The sequence below is a fragment of the Protopterus annectens genome, chromosome 9.part0 (assembly GCF_019279795.1).
Source record: "Protopterus annectens isolate FY-2018-M chromosome 9.part0, PAN1.0, whole genome shotgun sequence".
In the NCBI taxonomy this organism is placed as follows: domain Eukaryota; kingdom Metazoa; phylum Chordata; order Ceratodontiformes; family Protopteridae; genus Protopterus; species Protopterus annectens.
The window spans coordinates 160745003-160763157 of NC_056743.1; the positions used below are offsets into that span (position 1 = coordinate 160745003).

At 46.6% G+C, this 18155-nt stretch overlaps 1 protein-coding gene across 6 annotated transcripts in view; it reads right to left on the reverse strand.

The window, feature by feature from the left end:
• PACSIN3 (protein kinase C and casein kinase substrate in neurons 3) overlaps positions 1 to 18155 on the reverse strand; it is a 324322-nt gene that overhangs the window by 162609 nt on the left and 143558 nt on the right. For all 6 annotated transcript variants that reach the window (XM_044082695.1, XM_044082694.1, XM_044082693.1 and 3 more), the window contains exon 3: positions 16597 to 16832. In XM_044082695.1, coding sequence (XP_043938630.1) covers positions 16597 to 16832 — 236 coding nt within the window. The remainder of the gene's footprint in view (positions 1 to 16596; positions 16833 to 18155) is intronic.

The following is an 18155-nucleotide window of genomic DNA, read 5'->3' on the forward strand; positions in this document are numbered from 1 at the left end:
TCAGGCTGCGTAATAGGGGGTACCAATGCTGTCTGGGCAAATCTTGAGCAATGAGGATGGGCTTTGGTCTCTCCTCTGTTATTTTGATCAGAACCTTGGGAATAAGGGGCAGAGGAGGGGATGCATACACAAAGAGGGAGTTCCAGGGAAGGTTAAGGCATCCACCTTCCATGCTAGGAGGTGATACTCCCTGGTACAGAACTTTTGCAGCTGGTGGTTGAGGTGCGAGGCAGAGAGATCCACCTCTGGAGTCCCCCACTCCTGAGTGATTTGCAGAAAGATTTCTCTGTGGAGCTGCCATTCTTGGGGGTCCAGTAAGTTTCTGCTTAGGTGGTCTGCCAGGGTGCTGTTGACTCCTAGTAGGTATTGGGCAATTAGGTTTAGCCCCATGGAGGTTGCTGTAAGCCAGAGACTCATGGCTAACCTGCATAGGGGGTAAAGATTGGGTGCCCCCCGCTTGTTGATGTGCCACACCACTGTGGTGTTGTCTGTTTTTATAAGGAGGACCCCTGGCCTGAGATGGGGTTTGGAAGGAAGTCAGAGGCTTCTGCACTGCCATCATTTCTTTCTGATTTATGTGCAAATGAAGTAGCTGGTCATTCCAAAGGCCTTGGGTACACCTGCCTGCTAGGTGAGCGCCCCAAGCAATGTCTGAGGTGTCGGTGGTGATGGTCTGGCCAGAAGGGCGGAGGATGAAGGGAAGACCCTTGTTCATGGCACAGGCCTCTGCCCACCAGAGAAATTCGGCCCTCATACATGGGATCTGAAGGAATGTGGTCTCTAGGGACAGAGTGCTGACACCAAAGGTTCTTTAAGTACCACTGAAGTTCTCTCATGTGAAGCCTGGTGAGGGTGATGAGAAGGATGCAAGATGCCATGTATCCCAGGGCTTGCAGGAACGTCCTCACAGTGAGGTGACTTCTGGAAGTCAGCTGGATGAAGTATAGAGGCAAGAAGCTCTGCTTTTCTGTGGATAGGAAGGCCATTTGGGATGCTGTGTCTAGCACAGCTCCCAGGAAAATAATTTTTCTGGTGGGGGTTTTGTTTCAATATTTTCTCTTTGATGGTAAACCCTAGGGAAGTTAGGAGAGATTTGAAAAAGATATGGTCCCGGAGCAACTTTTCTTTGCACTCTGCCTGAATGAGGCAGTCATCCAGGTAAGGGTAAATCTGTATATTTCTCCATCTGCAGAATGCTATTGCCAGGGACAAGCATTTAGTGAATACTCTGGGAGCACTACATAAGCCAAAGGGCAGTGCAGAGAACTGAAAGTGTTGATAGCCTGCTCTGAAGTGCAGGAATTTTCTGCACGATTCCCTGATGGGGATGCGGAGGTAGGCATCTTTAAGGTCTAGTGTCACAAGCCAGGCATTTTTTGTTAGCATAGGCAGGAGCTGTTGTAAAGTTAGCATTTTGAATCTGGGGACTACCAAGGAGGTGTTCAGTCTGGATAGATCCAGGATGGGGAGCCAAGTGCCCTCTTTTCTGGGAACAAAGAATAGTCTGGAGTAAAAACCTTTTTTTCTGTTTGATTTGGAGGGAGAGGTTCTACTGCCCCCTGGGATATTAGAGTTTGGACCTGTTTCAATGCCTCTGCCCACTGGCTTGGGGGGAGGCTTGGGTACGCTCTTGGAACTGGGAGTTTGCTGAAAGAGAATCTGTATCCCTGAGAAATGATATTTAAGACCCATTGGTCCTTGGTTACAGAAACCCAATTATCTTTGAAGAGGGTGAGCCTTCTTCCTAGTTTTTGATGAGTGAAGGGAGGGCAGAGGGGGAGGGAGAGACATTGAGCTTGCTTGCTATAAAAAGCTTGGCTTAGAACTCCCTGCCTTAGAGATGGAAGCAGTCCATTGTTTGCTTTTTTGCTGGCCCTGAGATAGGGGCCTGGTTGGCCTGTCCCTGCGGGGCTTACCTTGGCTCCATCTGCTAGGTGCAGGGAAGGCCCAGTGCTTAGAGAGAAAGTTCCTGCTGAATCTGGGAGGTTGAACTTGAAAGAAATCCTTTATGGTTTGCATAGATTTTGCTTTGTTTTCTATCTTTTTAAGCACCACTTCTGCTTTTTCCCCAAACAGGCGCTCCTTATCTAGAGGTGCATCAATAAGTTTAGACTTGACATGATCGGGTAGAAGTTTTTCCTTCAGCCATGCATGTCTTCTAATAACAGATCCTGTCACTGTTGCCCTGCTAGAGGCTACTAGGGCATCATATCCACATTGCAATGAGTGTTTGGCCACTTGACAAGCACAGAGTAGTAATTCTGCCAGCTCTTTTGAGTTGGCACAGTCAGGAGAGATAGCAATGTTCTGTTTTAATTGTTCCAAAGTGCGTTGTTGATATTTTAACACATGGAACTGACAACTGAGTGCTCTGATAGCTAAGGTTGCAGATGTGTATACTTTCTTACCCTATCTGTCCAGAGCTCTGGAGTCTTTTGTCAGAAGGAAGAGGATTCTTGGCAGAACTAGTCTTAGCTCCTTCAGGTCCCTGTGTAATGACCTCAGGGTCAGCAGCAGGATTACTATACAGGTATTTGTGAGAATCCGGTACTCTGCAGTACCTGTCAGGTTTACTAGGAGCAGGAGGGCAGGGCATCGGGGGCTAAGCTGGATTCATGGAAATCATCATCCACCACTTCCAAAATAGGTGGGAAGGCCAAGTGTCTGTGCTGGGACAGGTCTAGAAACTCTCTAACTCTTTTCTTAGACTGTAGGATGTCTTGAGATTCCCAATAAAAATGTTGCGTGAGAGTGAAGGGTTTCTCCAAATGAGAGGTCCTCTGGAGGGGAGGCAGAAGGGATGGACTCCTCTGCATCTGAATCCTCAAATAGTTAAGGGATGTTGTTCCTCTTCAAAACCAGAATACTCAGATTCCTCATACTCTTCATAGGTAGGTACTAGTCTATTGGCCCTAGGACCTATACAAGCCTAGCCAAAAAGGTACCCTGGCTTTCGCCACCCAAGAAAATTATTTTCCTGTGCCCCTGTCAAGCAGAACCACAGAAGTGATCCCTGGGGTGAATTTCCTATTACCCATCCAATCATCAAGATTTTTCTTGAAGAGTGCTAATGAGGAGCTCTGTTTGACATAGAAGGGTAGTCTGTTCAAGAGTATGGGAAGTCTCTGGGACAGGAATCTATTCCTCCAGCATGCTCTGTTTATTGTGGTGACAAGGTTTAGGTCCCTAGAGTGTGTAGCTCAGAGGGATTGGGATTTCTTTAAGTAGAGCATGTCCAACAGCTCTGGGTTTGACATAGCTTTGTATGTTAGGCAGAGATCCCCTCTGAGTAGGCGATATGTGACGGAGTAAAGCTGGAGTTTTTTGAGACGGTTTGCGTAAGGCATCTGTTTGAGGCCAGTAATCCTCTTTATGAGGTATTTTTGCGGCCTTTTCAGTTGTAGATGTCTTGTGAGGTACTTACCAAAAGGGGCGTTGTACTCTATAATGGGTCTAATGAGTGATGAATAGAGGGGAACAATTACCTTATTTTTCTGGATGAGAAACCTTTTGTAATGAGGTGTGCCACATAGGATTTCCTGACCATTGTGGCGATGTGATTATCAAAGGAGAGACTACTGTCCACCTGTGTCCCAAGGTCTCATCACACTTTTGGTGTTAAGTACACTACCGCCTATGTGGTAGTTCATGGGTAAAGAGTTTTTACCAAAGGGGATGACAATGCACTTTTTGGCATTGAGCTTGAGACCATGTCTTTGACACCAGACATATGTCTCAGTTAGGCCCTTTTGTAGGATGTCCACATCATTACGAGTTTCAATTATGGCTCCTAGTTTGCAGTCATCTGCTAATTTAGTTAGCCAAAGACCTTCTGTGTTAGTCTGTACTTCAGAGAAGTAGATACCAAACAGGAGAGGACCCAGGACTGAACCCAGTGGTACTCCACTTGTCATTGGTCTGAAGTCTGATTTGGAGTCTGCTACTTTCACAGTGTGGGTTCTTTCAGTAAGCCAGTTGGCAACCCATCTTGTGACATGGGGATTTATACCTAGTTTAGTGAGTTTATCTATAATTCCAGAGTGGGGGATGGTGTTGAACACCTTGGCGAGATCTAGACAGGCTGTGTGAACCACCTTACCCTCATCTATGGCTTTGGTGACTACTTCAAAGAAATCTATCAGGTTTAAGAGACATGATCTGCCTTTTACAACCCAAACTGTGTGGGGTCCAGAGTTTGGAGATCGCCAATGTCATTGTTTATGAGTTCCATCATAGTCTGTCAATTTCTGAAGGACGCCTTTCCCTTTTACGAGTGGGGGCCAGAGTACCTCAAATAAGGGAGATGAAATCCTCTGCCATTTAGCAGTAGCAAGGTGGTGGCTAGAGGTCACTGAGAAGCAGTAGTCGGAAGCGAACACATCGGTTTTTGTCTACATTCGGTAGTGCGAAAGGCCTCCTCGGAAGCCACTGCCTGCATCGCGGCTCTGGACCCAACTGAGGCAGAGATAACAAAAGGCTCGGAAGACTAAGTAGATTTCTGCAGCATACTGGACTCCGAAAGAGTCTCGGTAGAGGCCTATGTAGATAGCAAGTTGGACATCAGGGGCTGCGAAAGTACCTTACTGAATTCTGGAGAACTGACAACTTGCTTAGTGGTGGTGTCGTCGGAAGGCTTAGCCTTATATGGCCTGTCTCTATCTTTATCTCTACTTTTTTTGGAATGTTCACAGATTGCTGGCTGATGGATGCCATATCGGAATCTGAAGACTGAACACAAAAATAATTGTCTACCAAAAGAGTTCTATGGCAAATGGTTCTTGCATTAAAGAGGGCACAGAACCGGCAATGAGGGACGTCGTGGTCAGGGCCAAACAAGTGATGCAGTAAGAATGAAAGTCTCTGTATGGGATCTGCTTTCCACAGGCGAGACAATTAACTTTTTGACATCGGTTACTGAAAGAAAAAATAACAGTGAAACACGAAGAACATCTTATGTGACAGCTAAAGATGGACACCTGTACCTTCCCACCCCGGTTTAAATGAGCATTATATTATTCCCGCACTAAAAAGAAAAGCCTTAAAATACTGAGTGCAACAAATTGTTGCTACATATATATTTTATTTGCAAAAGGTTGATATTGTATTTGTAAATGGTTGATATTTTTATAATTTAAACAGTTTCCAGTATTTTTTTCATCAGTGCTTGTAGTTTTTATTGTATATTAGTTAATACAGCCACCTGGCATTAGGGACCAATAGATTTTTGAAAGTTCAATTATGTAATTAATTGGACAAGGTAATGGTGTTATATTCAAGTGTTTGATGGGAGTGATGGTGTATTCGGATGAAGTTCCCTGTTGTGGAATGAAAGCACTTAATCTTTTGTGATATTAAAGAATTTTATTGGTACCGGACTGTGGTGCCTGGTAATTATTTTAATTGGAGTTGCCTTTATTGAGTCTAGTGTGCCGGACTGAGTTTCTTTTTGGTTTTGGGTTAATAAGTTTTGAGACTGTCTTTCCATTGGATTGTTTCGTTCGTGTTTTGACCCTAAAGAATTACAAGAATAGGTACTGAGAAGAATTAGCAGAACCAATAAGAGGAGCCATGGTCCAGTGCGTGCCAATATGTCATGTTACAAGGAGGGGCCAGTACAGATTAGGCAAGTAGAAAAACAAAGAAACCAGATGCCTGCTGGAAAGTGCTATGTTGTACTTTCTAAGTCAAGATAAAACTATTTGCATGACTAGAACTATAAAATGTTACAAACATAACAGGACCTCTGGGGATGTTCTCATCCCTAAACACAACCAACCAAAATATGTGGATTTGGGAAAGTGTCACTCTCTGTGGTCAAAGATCAAGCCTACTAACACACACACACTAAATTGCCCACTCTTTACAAATTTGCACAGCCACCAGAGTGCCCTGTAGGGTGAAGCACAGGTAATGCCTCTTTATTCCCCTTGAAATGAGCGCCGAATACTGTCTCGGTTTTTAAACAGTCATATCCAATGGGGCACAGCTGGAAAATGACCTCTTGCTAAAGCATAACAATATGGGTGAGAAAGGAGGTGCCACCACAACTGTGATGGTCATAAAATTGAGCAGCTAGGCTCAGAAGTCTCAGGTCTGATCACTAGTTCCCTTAACTTGTGTTTATCATGCTCCTGCCCTTCATAGGTCATCCAGAAAGTCCTTTTGTCTCTACCCAGTCTACTGCTGGTTAACAAAGGCTAAAAAAGAAGCCACAACCTTCTTTATAGGTTCATAGGTTGGTACTAGGCTATCGGTTCTAGGGCCTATACAAGCCTAGCCATATCCATAACAATTCCCTGGCTATTTCCTCCCACACTATTTACTTCCCTGGACCCCTGTCTAGCAGGGCGACTTACGTAATCCCCGGGGTGGAGTTCCTTTCTCCCATCCAATCATTAAAGTTCCTTTTCAAGAGGGCTAAAGAGGTGCTCTTCTTGACATGTATGAGCAGTCTATTCCAGAGTCTGGGGAGTCTCTAGGTCAGGAACCTATCCCTCCAGCACGTTTTGTTTATTGTGATGACAAGGTTTAGATACCTGGAGCGTGTGGCTCTGAGGGATTGGGATTTCTTTAAGTGTAGCATGTCCAACAGCTCTTGGTTGACATGGCCTTGTATGTTAAGCAGAGATCGCCTCGGAGTAGATGATATGCAACTGAGTATAGCTGGAGTTTAAGGCGGTCAGCATATGGCATCTGCTTTAGGCCTGTGATTCTTTTAGTGAGGTATTTCTGCGGCCTTTCCAGTTGTTGCAGATGTCTTGAGAGGTACATACCAAATGAGGCGTTGTATTCTATAATGGGTCTAATGAGGGATGAATGACCTTTTTTCTGGATGAAAAGCCCTTAGTGATGAGGTGTGCCACACAGAAGAATTTCCTGACTGTTGGGGTGATGTGGTTATTGAAGGTGAGACCACTGTCCACCTGTGTCCCTAAGTCTCTTATCACACTTTCAGTGTTTAGTGTACTGCCACCTATGTGATAATTCACGGGTACATGTTTTTTCCCAAAGGGGATAATAAGAAGTTATGTACTCACCATAACGTTCCATCTGAGTAGGTGGCTTCATTTGTCTGCAACCTGTGGGTCTTGGATCCGACATCGGATCCGAGCCGGCAACTATTTATACAGCTATGGATCTGAGCTCATAGCTCCTCCCCTCACCCATAATCCCCTGCCAACCCCAAATGACCTCAGATCAAGTTTGCCCTACTACATATACATGAAAAGGTATCCCAACAGGAAAAGGCAAATAATACAACAAACTAACTCTTCTGAAGGCCAGGGGGAAGGGGGGGGGGGTTGCAGACAAACGAAGCCACCTACTCAGATGGAACGTTATGGTGAGTACATAACTTCTTAATCTGGAGTAGGGACTTCATTTGTCAGCAACCTGTGGGACAGAGTCCCCAGTTACCTGAATCTTGGGTGGCCATCATGGAAAGATGTTCTGGAGTACTGCAGAGCCAAAGAATGCTCTCCCTCTGGAAATGACGTCCAGTTTGTAGTGGTTGATAAAGGTATGAGGGGATGAGGCCCAAGTGGCTGCCGAGCAAATATCATCCAAGGGGACTCTAGATCTAAAGGCAGCAGAAGTAGATATGGAGCAAGTGGAATGTGCACGGACTCCTTGAGGTGCGGGCCTCCCAGAAGCTTCATAAGCTAGAAGAAAACATTGGGAAATCCAGTGTGATATGGTGACCTTCGAAACGGCTTTACCCAAACTGAATTTGGCAAAGGAAATGAACAGCTGATCGGATTGTCTGTGATCAGCAGTCAAATATATATAGAAACGCAGCTGCCTTTGCACATCTAAAGAATGCAGCTTGTACTCTCCTTTATTTTGATAATTAGGGAAGAAAACAGGTAGGTTAATGGACTGATTGATATTGGTTTCTGAAGCCACCTTGGGTAGGAAGGAGTGATTGGTCCTGAGGTACACTCTATCCTGATGAAAAACCAAGTAAGGGGGTTTTATGGAAAGAGCTTGAAGTTCCGAAACTCTCTTCACTGAAGTGATGGCTACCAGGAATGCTGTTTTCCAAGACAGGTATTTAAGATCAGCCGAGGCAGCTGGTTCAAAAGGAGAAGCAGTCAAGGCTTGAAGAACTATAGATAGATCCCAAGGGGGTATGGCTTCTTTGATAGGGGGCCTGAGCAGAAAAGTACCCTTGAGGAAGGTTTTACATAGTTTAGCTGACATCAAAGGACCTGTCTTATGTCCTACATGGTAATGGGAGATGGCTGCCAACTGTACCTGGACTGTCGAACAGCTAGCCCCTTGCTGAAAAAGTCCAGTAAGGAAGTCCAACACGGACATTAACGGAGCAGTGAAGGGTCCAAATTATGATGTTCCTTCCAGATGGAGAAGCGCTTCCATTTACTGCGGTAAACTTTCCTGGTGGAAGGTTTATGCGCTGCCACCAAGATGGCTTTGACTGGTGAAGAGATGCCGGGAGTCCTGATTAAGAGTGGAACTGGAGCAGCCAAGCTGTCAGCTTCAGGTTGTCCAGATTCGGGGTCTGTAAGCCTGATGGATGGGATATTAGATCCGGGCTGGGATCCAGAATCCAGGGAGGATTCACCAAGTGAGACCACAGGTAAGGAAACCAAGTTTGCCAAGGCCAGAATGGGGCAATGAGGATCATTCTGCTCCCCAACAGAGAGGCTTTCTGTAAAAGCTTTAGCGTCAGGGGTAGAGGAGGATAGGCATAAAGTAGACCGGGTGGCCAAGCATGCACTAGAGCATCTCTCGGGGCTTTCCCTAGAGGGGGAATCAGGGCGAAGAAGCTGTCGCATTTTGTATTTGAGGGAGAGGCAAAGAGATCGCAGCAGGGTTGCCCCCATTTTGCAAATATCCGCTTCGCTACTCGGGAGTTGAGAGACCACTCGTAAGGGGAAAGAATAGTGCGGCTGAGTTTGTCCGCCAGAATGTTGGACCATCCCGGAATGTGCGTTGCAATCAGAAATCGGTTGGTGGAGATCGCCCATTCCCACACCCTCATGGCCTCTCAGCAGAGGGGATAAGACCTGGTTCCCCCCTGTTTGTTGATGTACCAGACAACTGACATCAGTCTGTAGCGCAATAGTTCCTACGGGAAGAAGGTTGTGAAGTGCTTGCAACGCTAACAGCACCGCCCTCATCTCCAGAACATTGATATGCAGGGAGGTCTCTGTGTCATTCCATGTGCCTTGGACTGTTCTGCCTGAGCAATGCCCCCCCACCCGAGGCAAGAAGCGTCCGTGGTCACTGTGACGAGAGGAGGTGGAGCGCAGAAGGGTCGGCCTGTATGGAGGTCTGGGGACTGAAGCCACCATAACAGGGCCCTCCTGCAAGCCTTGCTGATAGAGATAGGGTGATTGAGAGGAAGAAGCTGAAAGGACCATTGTACTTGGAGGGTCCACTGTAGTACCCTCATGTTTAGACGAGCGCATGGAAGAAGCGTTATTGCCGCTGCCATAAAGCCCAGTGCCCTCAGGACCAATTCTGCCAGTGGAGCTTCTGATTGGAGGATGGCCCACACATGAAGTCTCAGATTCTGTAGTCGTTCCGAAGTGAGGTATGCTCGCAGACTTCTTGTATCCAATCTGGCCCCTATGAAGTCTATCACTTGTGTCGGAGCAAGGGAGGATTTGTCCGTATTGATCGTGATGCCTAACTGGGGAGCTAGGCGGAGAAAAAAGTCTCTGACTGAGCAGAGTAGATGCCTTGTTGGGGCGGTCAGGAGCCAGTCGTCCAGGTACGGGAAGACCTGCATTCCCTGGAGTCTCAGGTGGGCCGCTATCACTGCTAAAACTTTGGTGAACACCCTGGGGGCTGTGGTGAGGCCAAAGGGAAGGACCCTGAACTGATAGTGGCTGACTCCCAGCTGGAAGCGGAGAAACCTCCTGGATCATCTGTCCATTAAAATGTGGTGGTACGCATCCTTGAGGTCTATTGAGCACATCCAGTCGTTCTCCCACAAGAGGGGGAGAATGGATTGAAGAGTGACCATTCGGAATTTCTCCTTGGTTACCGACAGGCTCAAGAGGGAAAGGTCTAGAATTGGTCTCAGGTCCCCCGTCTTTTTTGGCACCAGAAAGAACCTGGAGTAAAACCCTAATCCGAGCTGGTCTGGGGGGACGGGTTGGATGGCACTTTTCTAGCAGCTGCTGGATTTCTGTGGCTGCAGCCTCCCTCTGACCTGGTGGTACATCGGGGAGGTTCCTGAGTCTGGGAACATGTTGCATAGGGATTTTGTAACCTCTGGATATAATCCGAAGCACCCAGTGGTCTGACATGATTGGCTCCCATGCTGCCAGATGCCTCAAGAAGCGCCCCCCCGACTGCCTCCAGAGTGCAGCAGTCGGGCAACCCTTCAGGGCTGTTGCGTGGGCTGATCAGAGAAGGATTCTCTGGACCCAAAATTTCTCGGGGCCCCTCTGCCTCTAGGGCGGCGTCCTCCCTGTCCTCCTCTGCCACGGAAGGACTGGTTGTCCGGAGCAGGTTGGGAATGTTGCGATTTCCAGAACCACATCTTCTTCTGTCCCTTTTGGTTCTTGGAGAAGGACCTCTGGAGAAGGACCTCTGGGGAGCAGAGAAGCAGACTCAGATGGCAGACAACGTCTTCCCGTTCTTCTCGCTCTGGACAAGTGTCTCGTGAACGGTCTTGCCAAACAAGGCAGAACCATCAAAGGGGGCATTTGCAAAGGACGCCTTAATGGGCTCCGCGAAGTTGCAATGTCAGAGCCAGGCCTGGCGTCTCATAACTAGGCCTGCTCCGCTAGCTCTAGCGGCTCCCTCAGTGGCGTGAGACAACAGCCGCATAGAGGTATTGGAAATAGATCTTAGAGTGGCCATACGAGTGGAGTGCAACTGCTTGTCCTCCGCCATGGACTCAAGGGGGAAGCAGCGTATTCTTTAATAAGATCCCGCTGCATCCTGATGACATGTGCCATGTAGTTCAGGGACCTTACTGAGAAGGTCGCTGAACTGAATACCTGCTTCCCAAGGTGATCCATTGAGCGGGACTCCTTGCTTGATGGATGGACCGAGGGGCTCTCCTGAGCTAGTTCCCTCTTAGTGGCTGCCGCCATCAACATGGCATCTATGGGGAGACCCTTGCTCCAGTGGGACCGGTCTGCGGGGGGGCTCAAAATCCTATCTGGGCATTTAGGGACTGGCTCCACAGTGTCTGGCTCCTTCCACGCCCTGGTGGTAACAAGGTCCACCAGGGGGTCGACCGGAGGGGACACCCAAGAGGTAGACTGGCCTGCTTCGAATTCCTCCAGAAACACGGACTCGTCGAAGGAAGCTTTGGGGGCAGACCAACCCCCCCCTGATCCTGAGCATTTCCATGATGTCTCCAAAGGAGACATCCTCAGGGGGTGACCTTGGGCAGCCTTCCCCTTCATCCAAGTCAGTGTCGTCTGTTAAGGACTCGGGGGGGGGGGGTCCACGTGCCTCCTCTTACACTTATGCTTGCGAGGCACTTCCTCGGGGGGGGGCTGTCCGAGGAGGCCTCACCAGCAATGTCCTGTTCCAAAGGAACAACCTGGGACATCGAAGCAGGCTGTCCCTGTGGCCGGGTGATGGAAGCCTGACCCAGCAAAGAGGGAGTGCAGGGCGGAGCCGAGACAAGGGCCGGAGGTCTGGATGCTCTTGACAGAGCCCTCTCCACTACATCGAAGGCCGAGGGGGGGGGGTCGCTCTCCCTGGGCTCAGAGAGCAGACTCCCACTCGGATCCGATGAAGGGATCGGAACCGGCGCCGAGACCATCGGATCCGAGGGACCAGTGTGCTCCGACCTGGACGGAGCCAAAGGCACACTGAATCCCTCGGATCTGAAGCTCGGGCCACGGCTCAGACAGACTCGAGGGTAGGGTTGGATCCGAAGTACCCAGTACTGTCAGCGCCGACCCACCCCCGGCTCCAATGCTGCCCGTCTCCAAGAGCTCCGAACCTAGAAAGTGGGTCGGAGAAGGAGCTATCGGAGCAAAAAAGGGTGTTGAGCTTCCCCCCGAAGGGGGCGGGGAGGCAGGAGCACTCCCATCTGCAGCTGGGCCTGGATGAACCTTCTCATCATCCAGTCCAAGTCTGCATCAGACAGGCTGTAGGTGGATCTCGACGAGGCCACCGAGGCAGGCCTGGAATGCTGCCTCGATGACCTCGATGGAGATCGGGTCTCCTCCTCCTCAGGTCCCAGGGAGAAGCAAGGTGATCGGAGCCGAGGAGGAGGAGACCTGGAAGCCGTGGAGGGAGAAGCCCGCTTAGCTGGGGGGGGGGGGCTGAAGCGGAGGTCTCGGCCCGCCGCTTGTGGTGCTTCTCCCTCTGTTTCTCCCTCCTGGCCTCCCTGTCCTCCGGCACCTTAGTGGGAGTTTGAATCCCGGCCGGAGAAAGGGGGGCAGGAGTGGCCACCACCACAGGCTGAGAAGGTGCCATGGGAGTAGCGGAGGCCAAAGCCAAATCCGGGGGCAAAAGTCCCACCAGGACCAGCTTCGACCTCCGCTCCTTCAGTGCCCTGGGGTTGAATGCTGCACAAATGGTACATCCCGAGGACAGGTGTTCAACCCCAAGGCACTGAACACACAGAGTGTGGCCATCCGCCAGAGAGAGCTTATGGCCACACTCGGTGCATTTAGAAAAAATAGGTTTTGAGGCCTCTGACATACCCAAAACTAAATAAAAGCTAAACAAACACACTAGGCCCGAAACGCAAGCACACACAAGCACACTCTGACCAGCGAGGGGAGGGTAAACACTACAAATTTAAAAATTAACAGACTAACGGGAAACCTAACACACACACACTGATTAAATTACAGAAAAGAAGGCTAATGAGACAAAAAAGAACACTTATCTCAAAAAATTGCCAGGACCTTAAAATCCAGCTGACACACTCAAGAGCAGCAAACTAGATCTGAGGTTATTTGGGGTTGTCAGGGGATTATGGGTGAGGGGAGGAGCTAGGATCCATAGCTGTATAAATAGTTGCCGGCTCGGATCCGATATCGGATCCAAGACCCACAGGTTGCTGACAAATGAAATCCCTACTCCAGATCTATACATTTCTTGGCATTGAGCTTGAGCCCATGGCTCTGGCACCAAGCGTTTGTTTCTGTAAGGCCCTTTTTTGTAGAGTATCCACATCATTTGGGAATTCAATAATGGCTCCCAGTTCGCAGTCATCTGCGAACTTTGTTAGCCAGAGTCCCTTAGTGTTGGCCTGTACTTCAGAGAGTAGATGCCAAACAAGAGAGGTCCCAGGACTGAACCCTGAAGTACTCCACTTGTCTGGAGCTGGATTTGGAGTCAGCTACTTTTACAGTGTGGGTTCTGTCAGCAAGCCAGTTGGCAACCCATCGAGTGACGTAGGGATTAATGCCCAGCTTAGTACGTTTATCTATGATTCCAGAGTGGGGGATGGTGTCAAAGGCCTTGGCAAGGTACAGATAGGCTGTGTGGACTGCGTTACCCTCATCCACAGCTCTGGAGACTGATTCGAAGAAGTCAATAAGGTTCAGGAGACAAGATCGGACCTTCACAAACCCAAACTGGGTGGGGTCCAGTGTTTTAAGGTTGCCAATGTCTTTGTTTATAAGTTCCATGATAATACATTCCATGGCCTTGCAGATCAGGCTCGTCAGACTGATGGGGCGGTAGTTCCCAGGATCCAAGGTGGATCCCCCCTTGTGGAGTGGGATAACTGCAGCTGTGCGTCATTCAGTGGGCACAAAGCCTGAGGTGAGGGTATGATTAAACATGACACTTGGGTGAGGTGCCAGTTCATTTTGTAGTTCATGTAGTACACAGCCTGGGATGTCATCTGGTCCCATGGATGCTATATTCTTAGCTCTGGAGAGTGCGTTTTTTACCTGTGTGGCCATTACCGGAATTTGGCAATCTTCTAGTATTGAGATGGGCCATTTAGGGGGTGAGAGGGGGGTGAAGTTGGCACTGAATTGATCTGCCAGGATATTGGCATTATCCTTGAGATAAGTATATTTAATGCCATTCTGTTGTAGCTCAGAGCAGATCTGAGCATTGCCATTTAGATTCTTGACATAGTAATAGAATGCCTTGTGGTTATCTTTGGAATCGTTGGCAATTTTATTTTCGTAACTAACTTTGGAGGATTTTATGAGGGATCTCAGCTTCTTACTGAGGCTGGTAAGGGAGTTTTTTGCATCCTGGGATTTTCCTCTTTTCTGCAATAGTTTTTTCCTTTTGTTGTAAAGTTTGTTCATGGCAGGGGACCACCAGATTGGTTTCCTTTTTTTTGGAGGAGAGCATCTTGGTTCAATCTGGGATGGCATGACTCATGCACGAGTGGGAATGTGTTCGTACAGTGCCTTAGTGTAGGACTCAGCAGTCCCAGAATTAACCCACTGCTCCTAAAGACAGCTGAAAAAGCCACTTATACCACAATGTGGTCCTTGCAAAAAGGACATCACTGAAGAGGAGACTGTTCTAATGATCAACTATCATCAGGAACTCTTGGTAGTCCTGCACTTCTTAGGAATCTTAGGAACCAAATGCAGGAACATTTGAATACTGAATACTAACAGCACAGATGAACTAAGTAGCTGGAAACAGCTGTGTACCATTATGGTGTGCACAGAGAGCCAAAGGAAGTAAGCCCCCATAAAAGTAGGGCCTTGATTTTGACACAGAAAAGACAGAGTGTAACTGAGTGTTAACTACTATGACAGAGCCCTTCAAAGCAAGATCCTCCGCTTTTATTCTCATATGAAGCGCAGCTGGTGACCTTCTGCCAAGGTCTCCCTTGCCAGTCTTACAGACTATCTAGTAATGTGCTTCTCCCAACTTTTGCCATCTACTAGATGCTTCCTCTTGTACAAAATCCACCATTACATTTGCTTCCAGAATGCAATACAATGCACTTTTATTTCCAGATCACCCCCTTTAGCTCTGGTATGCTGCATCTTCCCTCATTTCTGTAAGCAACTCCTGAAAGAATTTAACATCTTCTTGACCATCTAACTTGGTGTTAAGTGCTCATTCACCAGTCTGCACAATCTCATGACAATATAGAGCATTATCAAAGACCAGAATATTGACCTGCTGACACCTGCACCCTGCTGGACCCATGCTAGCATCTGTTCCCATGTCTGTGCCAGTAGAAAGGATCACATATTTTGATGAATTGGACTGTGATCATGCCATTTGTCAATATCCTCATCTCAAGCAAATTAAGCTTGGTGCAAAAGCCCTCAATAATACCAAGGTAAACTCTCCTGAACATTAATTATCACTTTCTTATTGCCACATCTCAATATACACAACAACCCGAGAATAATGCATTATTTCAAAGTTGCACCCCTTTGCTTTACTTCTGTGTCAAATTAAACACCCCCCAAAACACAGCCCATCTCCTTTAACAACCCATTGCCCAAGTCTATTTTCCCTTTAATATACATTTCCTGTTGAAATTCTCTCTCCTACTAACGGCTTAAACATTCCATCACTTCCACACAGTATCACAATTAGCAATGTTACAACTATCTGGCAGTGACTGTGACACACTGTGGATCTTCTTTGGCCTGTATCAGACTCCTTACATTTGCAAACACTAGCACCACTGCAAAACTGTTCTTCTACACCTGTCAGTCACTGTCAAGCCAGTTTTGGTCTGTCTTCTTACCGCTACCTCCTAGGCATTTCAAATCTATCTGCTATCCAAGCTTCACCTCTTCCACCAAAAATTTCAGTCGAACCCTGCAACATTCTTATATAAAATGTGTACTCTTCCCCATCATTAATCGAATGCCATTATGCGTTTCTGCTACATGCATTTTTTTGGCAGAAGGTAGGTCTTATTTACATTTCTGTGTTTGTCTACAACATCTTATTTGCCATCGCTCACAACCTGGCTTCAGCTGCAAGCTCAGGCTGTGAGAGGTCCGAATGGGTAGTAGCAGATTTCTTTTGCAGAAGAAAACGTGCAGCAAAAGAAAACATGTAGCAAAGGGAAAAGGTACAGCAAGCTTATATCTTTCACAGAGAAGACAGGTGCTAGTAAATATTTACCGACTATGAACATCATGACTACAATTTACTGATGTTACTGGATTCTGTGCCGCAGGGAATAAAGGGAAGAATGGTAGCAGGACAATAGCTGTTAAGCCACTAATGTTCCTGGACACATTCCAGTTTAAATAAAGTAACTGTTGATGATTCCCCTCCTCCTCCCGAACACTTAAAACTCGGGGAGTACAACTAACAGTAATGTCATTTCGTAAGCACCACTCTTACTGGACTAACTGTATAATGAGGATCCACAGATGGAATGAAAAAGTTAATCAAGACAGTTTACTATATTGCTTAATCTCAATCACAAATGCCAAATTAAATTTTCATGCACTTATGAATGAATTTCTTTGCCGCCTCCTGGGCTCTTCTAATACTGCTCCCCTCCACACATTACAACAATGACTTCCTAATGCCTTCTCACTTGGCAGAATCTCAGTAGAGGAAGACGAAAGACCTATTCAACAACATCCCTCCCTGATATGTACTGCCAAAGAACAATTTCAGTTTCAGTAAAACTTTCTCACCCTTCATTCATCTGTCCCAGTAATGTTTCAAACTACTTACATCTTTTAATTTTTTAACCCAGGGTTTCTGTGCTTTACGGAAGCCATCTTCTGCATCTTTTGTCTCACGAAACCCTCCAATCATCTGTTTGTGATAGGCATCCTTCTGCCATGACCGAATGTTCTCGCTGTCGTCATTAACCAAATGGTTCCTTAACTCTTGGTGAATTTCACTTAACCGGTCTGCTGCCAACATGAAAGCATGCCATGCCTTTTCCAGTGTGCCATACTGTGGCCCTGTCAAACAAAGCATCAGTTATTACAAAAGTGTACTTCATAAAACATAGTAAACAGAAAGCATATACTACATACAATAAACACAGAATTCAAAAATATAAAGCTGACATTTCAACTTATCACAGTCACCAAGTATTATCAATAGCAGTTCGCCTTAAGACATTGAAGACCTAATAGAAAATTTTCTAGCAAACAGACTAATACAAAGAACACCATTGCAGTGTCTGCAAGGATAAAGATGGTCACCTTCGGCACAAAAAAAACCAAAGAAATGAAGTGGATGGTTAAAAGACAAAACCTCTAAACTGCCCTGACACCACTAGAATCTGGAAAAGCAATCCACTGAGGTGATTTCCTTTCAAATATACTTTTTTTTGCTTTATTTAAGAGATGCTTAGTAGTATTAATTTTAAAGAGATAGCAGAATCTGTAAACAGCTTTGTTGTTTTACTCTCTAATATTACTATTTTTTTTTTTTTTTGTAAGTAGTCGACACATTTTACTAGCTATGTCAATCTAATACCACGTAGCTACTCTTGAATGAAGCAAAAGAAACCTATTTAGAAGGAAAACACCATGGATTACTCTGAGATTTTAGTGGTGCCAGAATTTTTTTTTTTTGGAAGGTTTTATTTTTTAACTTTACTTCACATCTTTAATTTCATGAAATTACACCAGTCTTTCAGATGCGTCTCAGCTATCACAATATTGTCTGAAGCATCGTGTTTGGAAAAACAACTTGCATAAAAGAACAAAAATAAACTATATCTTGAGGATGCAAAGAGAAAACAAATTCTTATGCTACACAGAGCAGGTATCAGAGCACTATAGTAAAAAAATCGCAAATGCAGAGGGCAGGAGGTGCAGCTACTCTGAAATCTGAGAAAAGGAACAGGATCAGTCTGCCCTGCAGAGGTACAGCTTCTTTGTATGACATTGGTTGACCAGAGCTCAGTTAGCAAGGTGTTGAATGTGGGTGGGAACCAAATGGCATGGGGTCAGGTTAGGTTTCTTCAGTCTGGCAAGATGTAGGGCCTCACTAAGAAATGGACATCTTGATCTAGGCAGCATGATGTACCAAGGGGTTACATCAATATAAACTTGCAGTGAGATCAAATGTATGATAGCACGTACATATGCTCGGCATTGAAGTGAACGCACATCAAGTATGATGGAGGCGGGTAAACGAGAGCAAAATATAAAACATTCTTTAAAAAAAAAAATCACTTCCTCTCACTGTCAGAATGTTACTATTCTGGTTATCCCCCTGATATTGCTCTGGTTAGAAAGCTTGTGAAGCTGCACTGGTCAAAACCTGCTGAT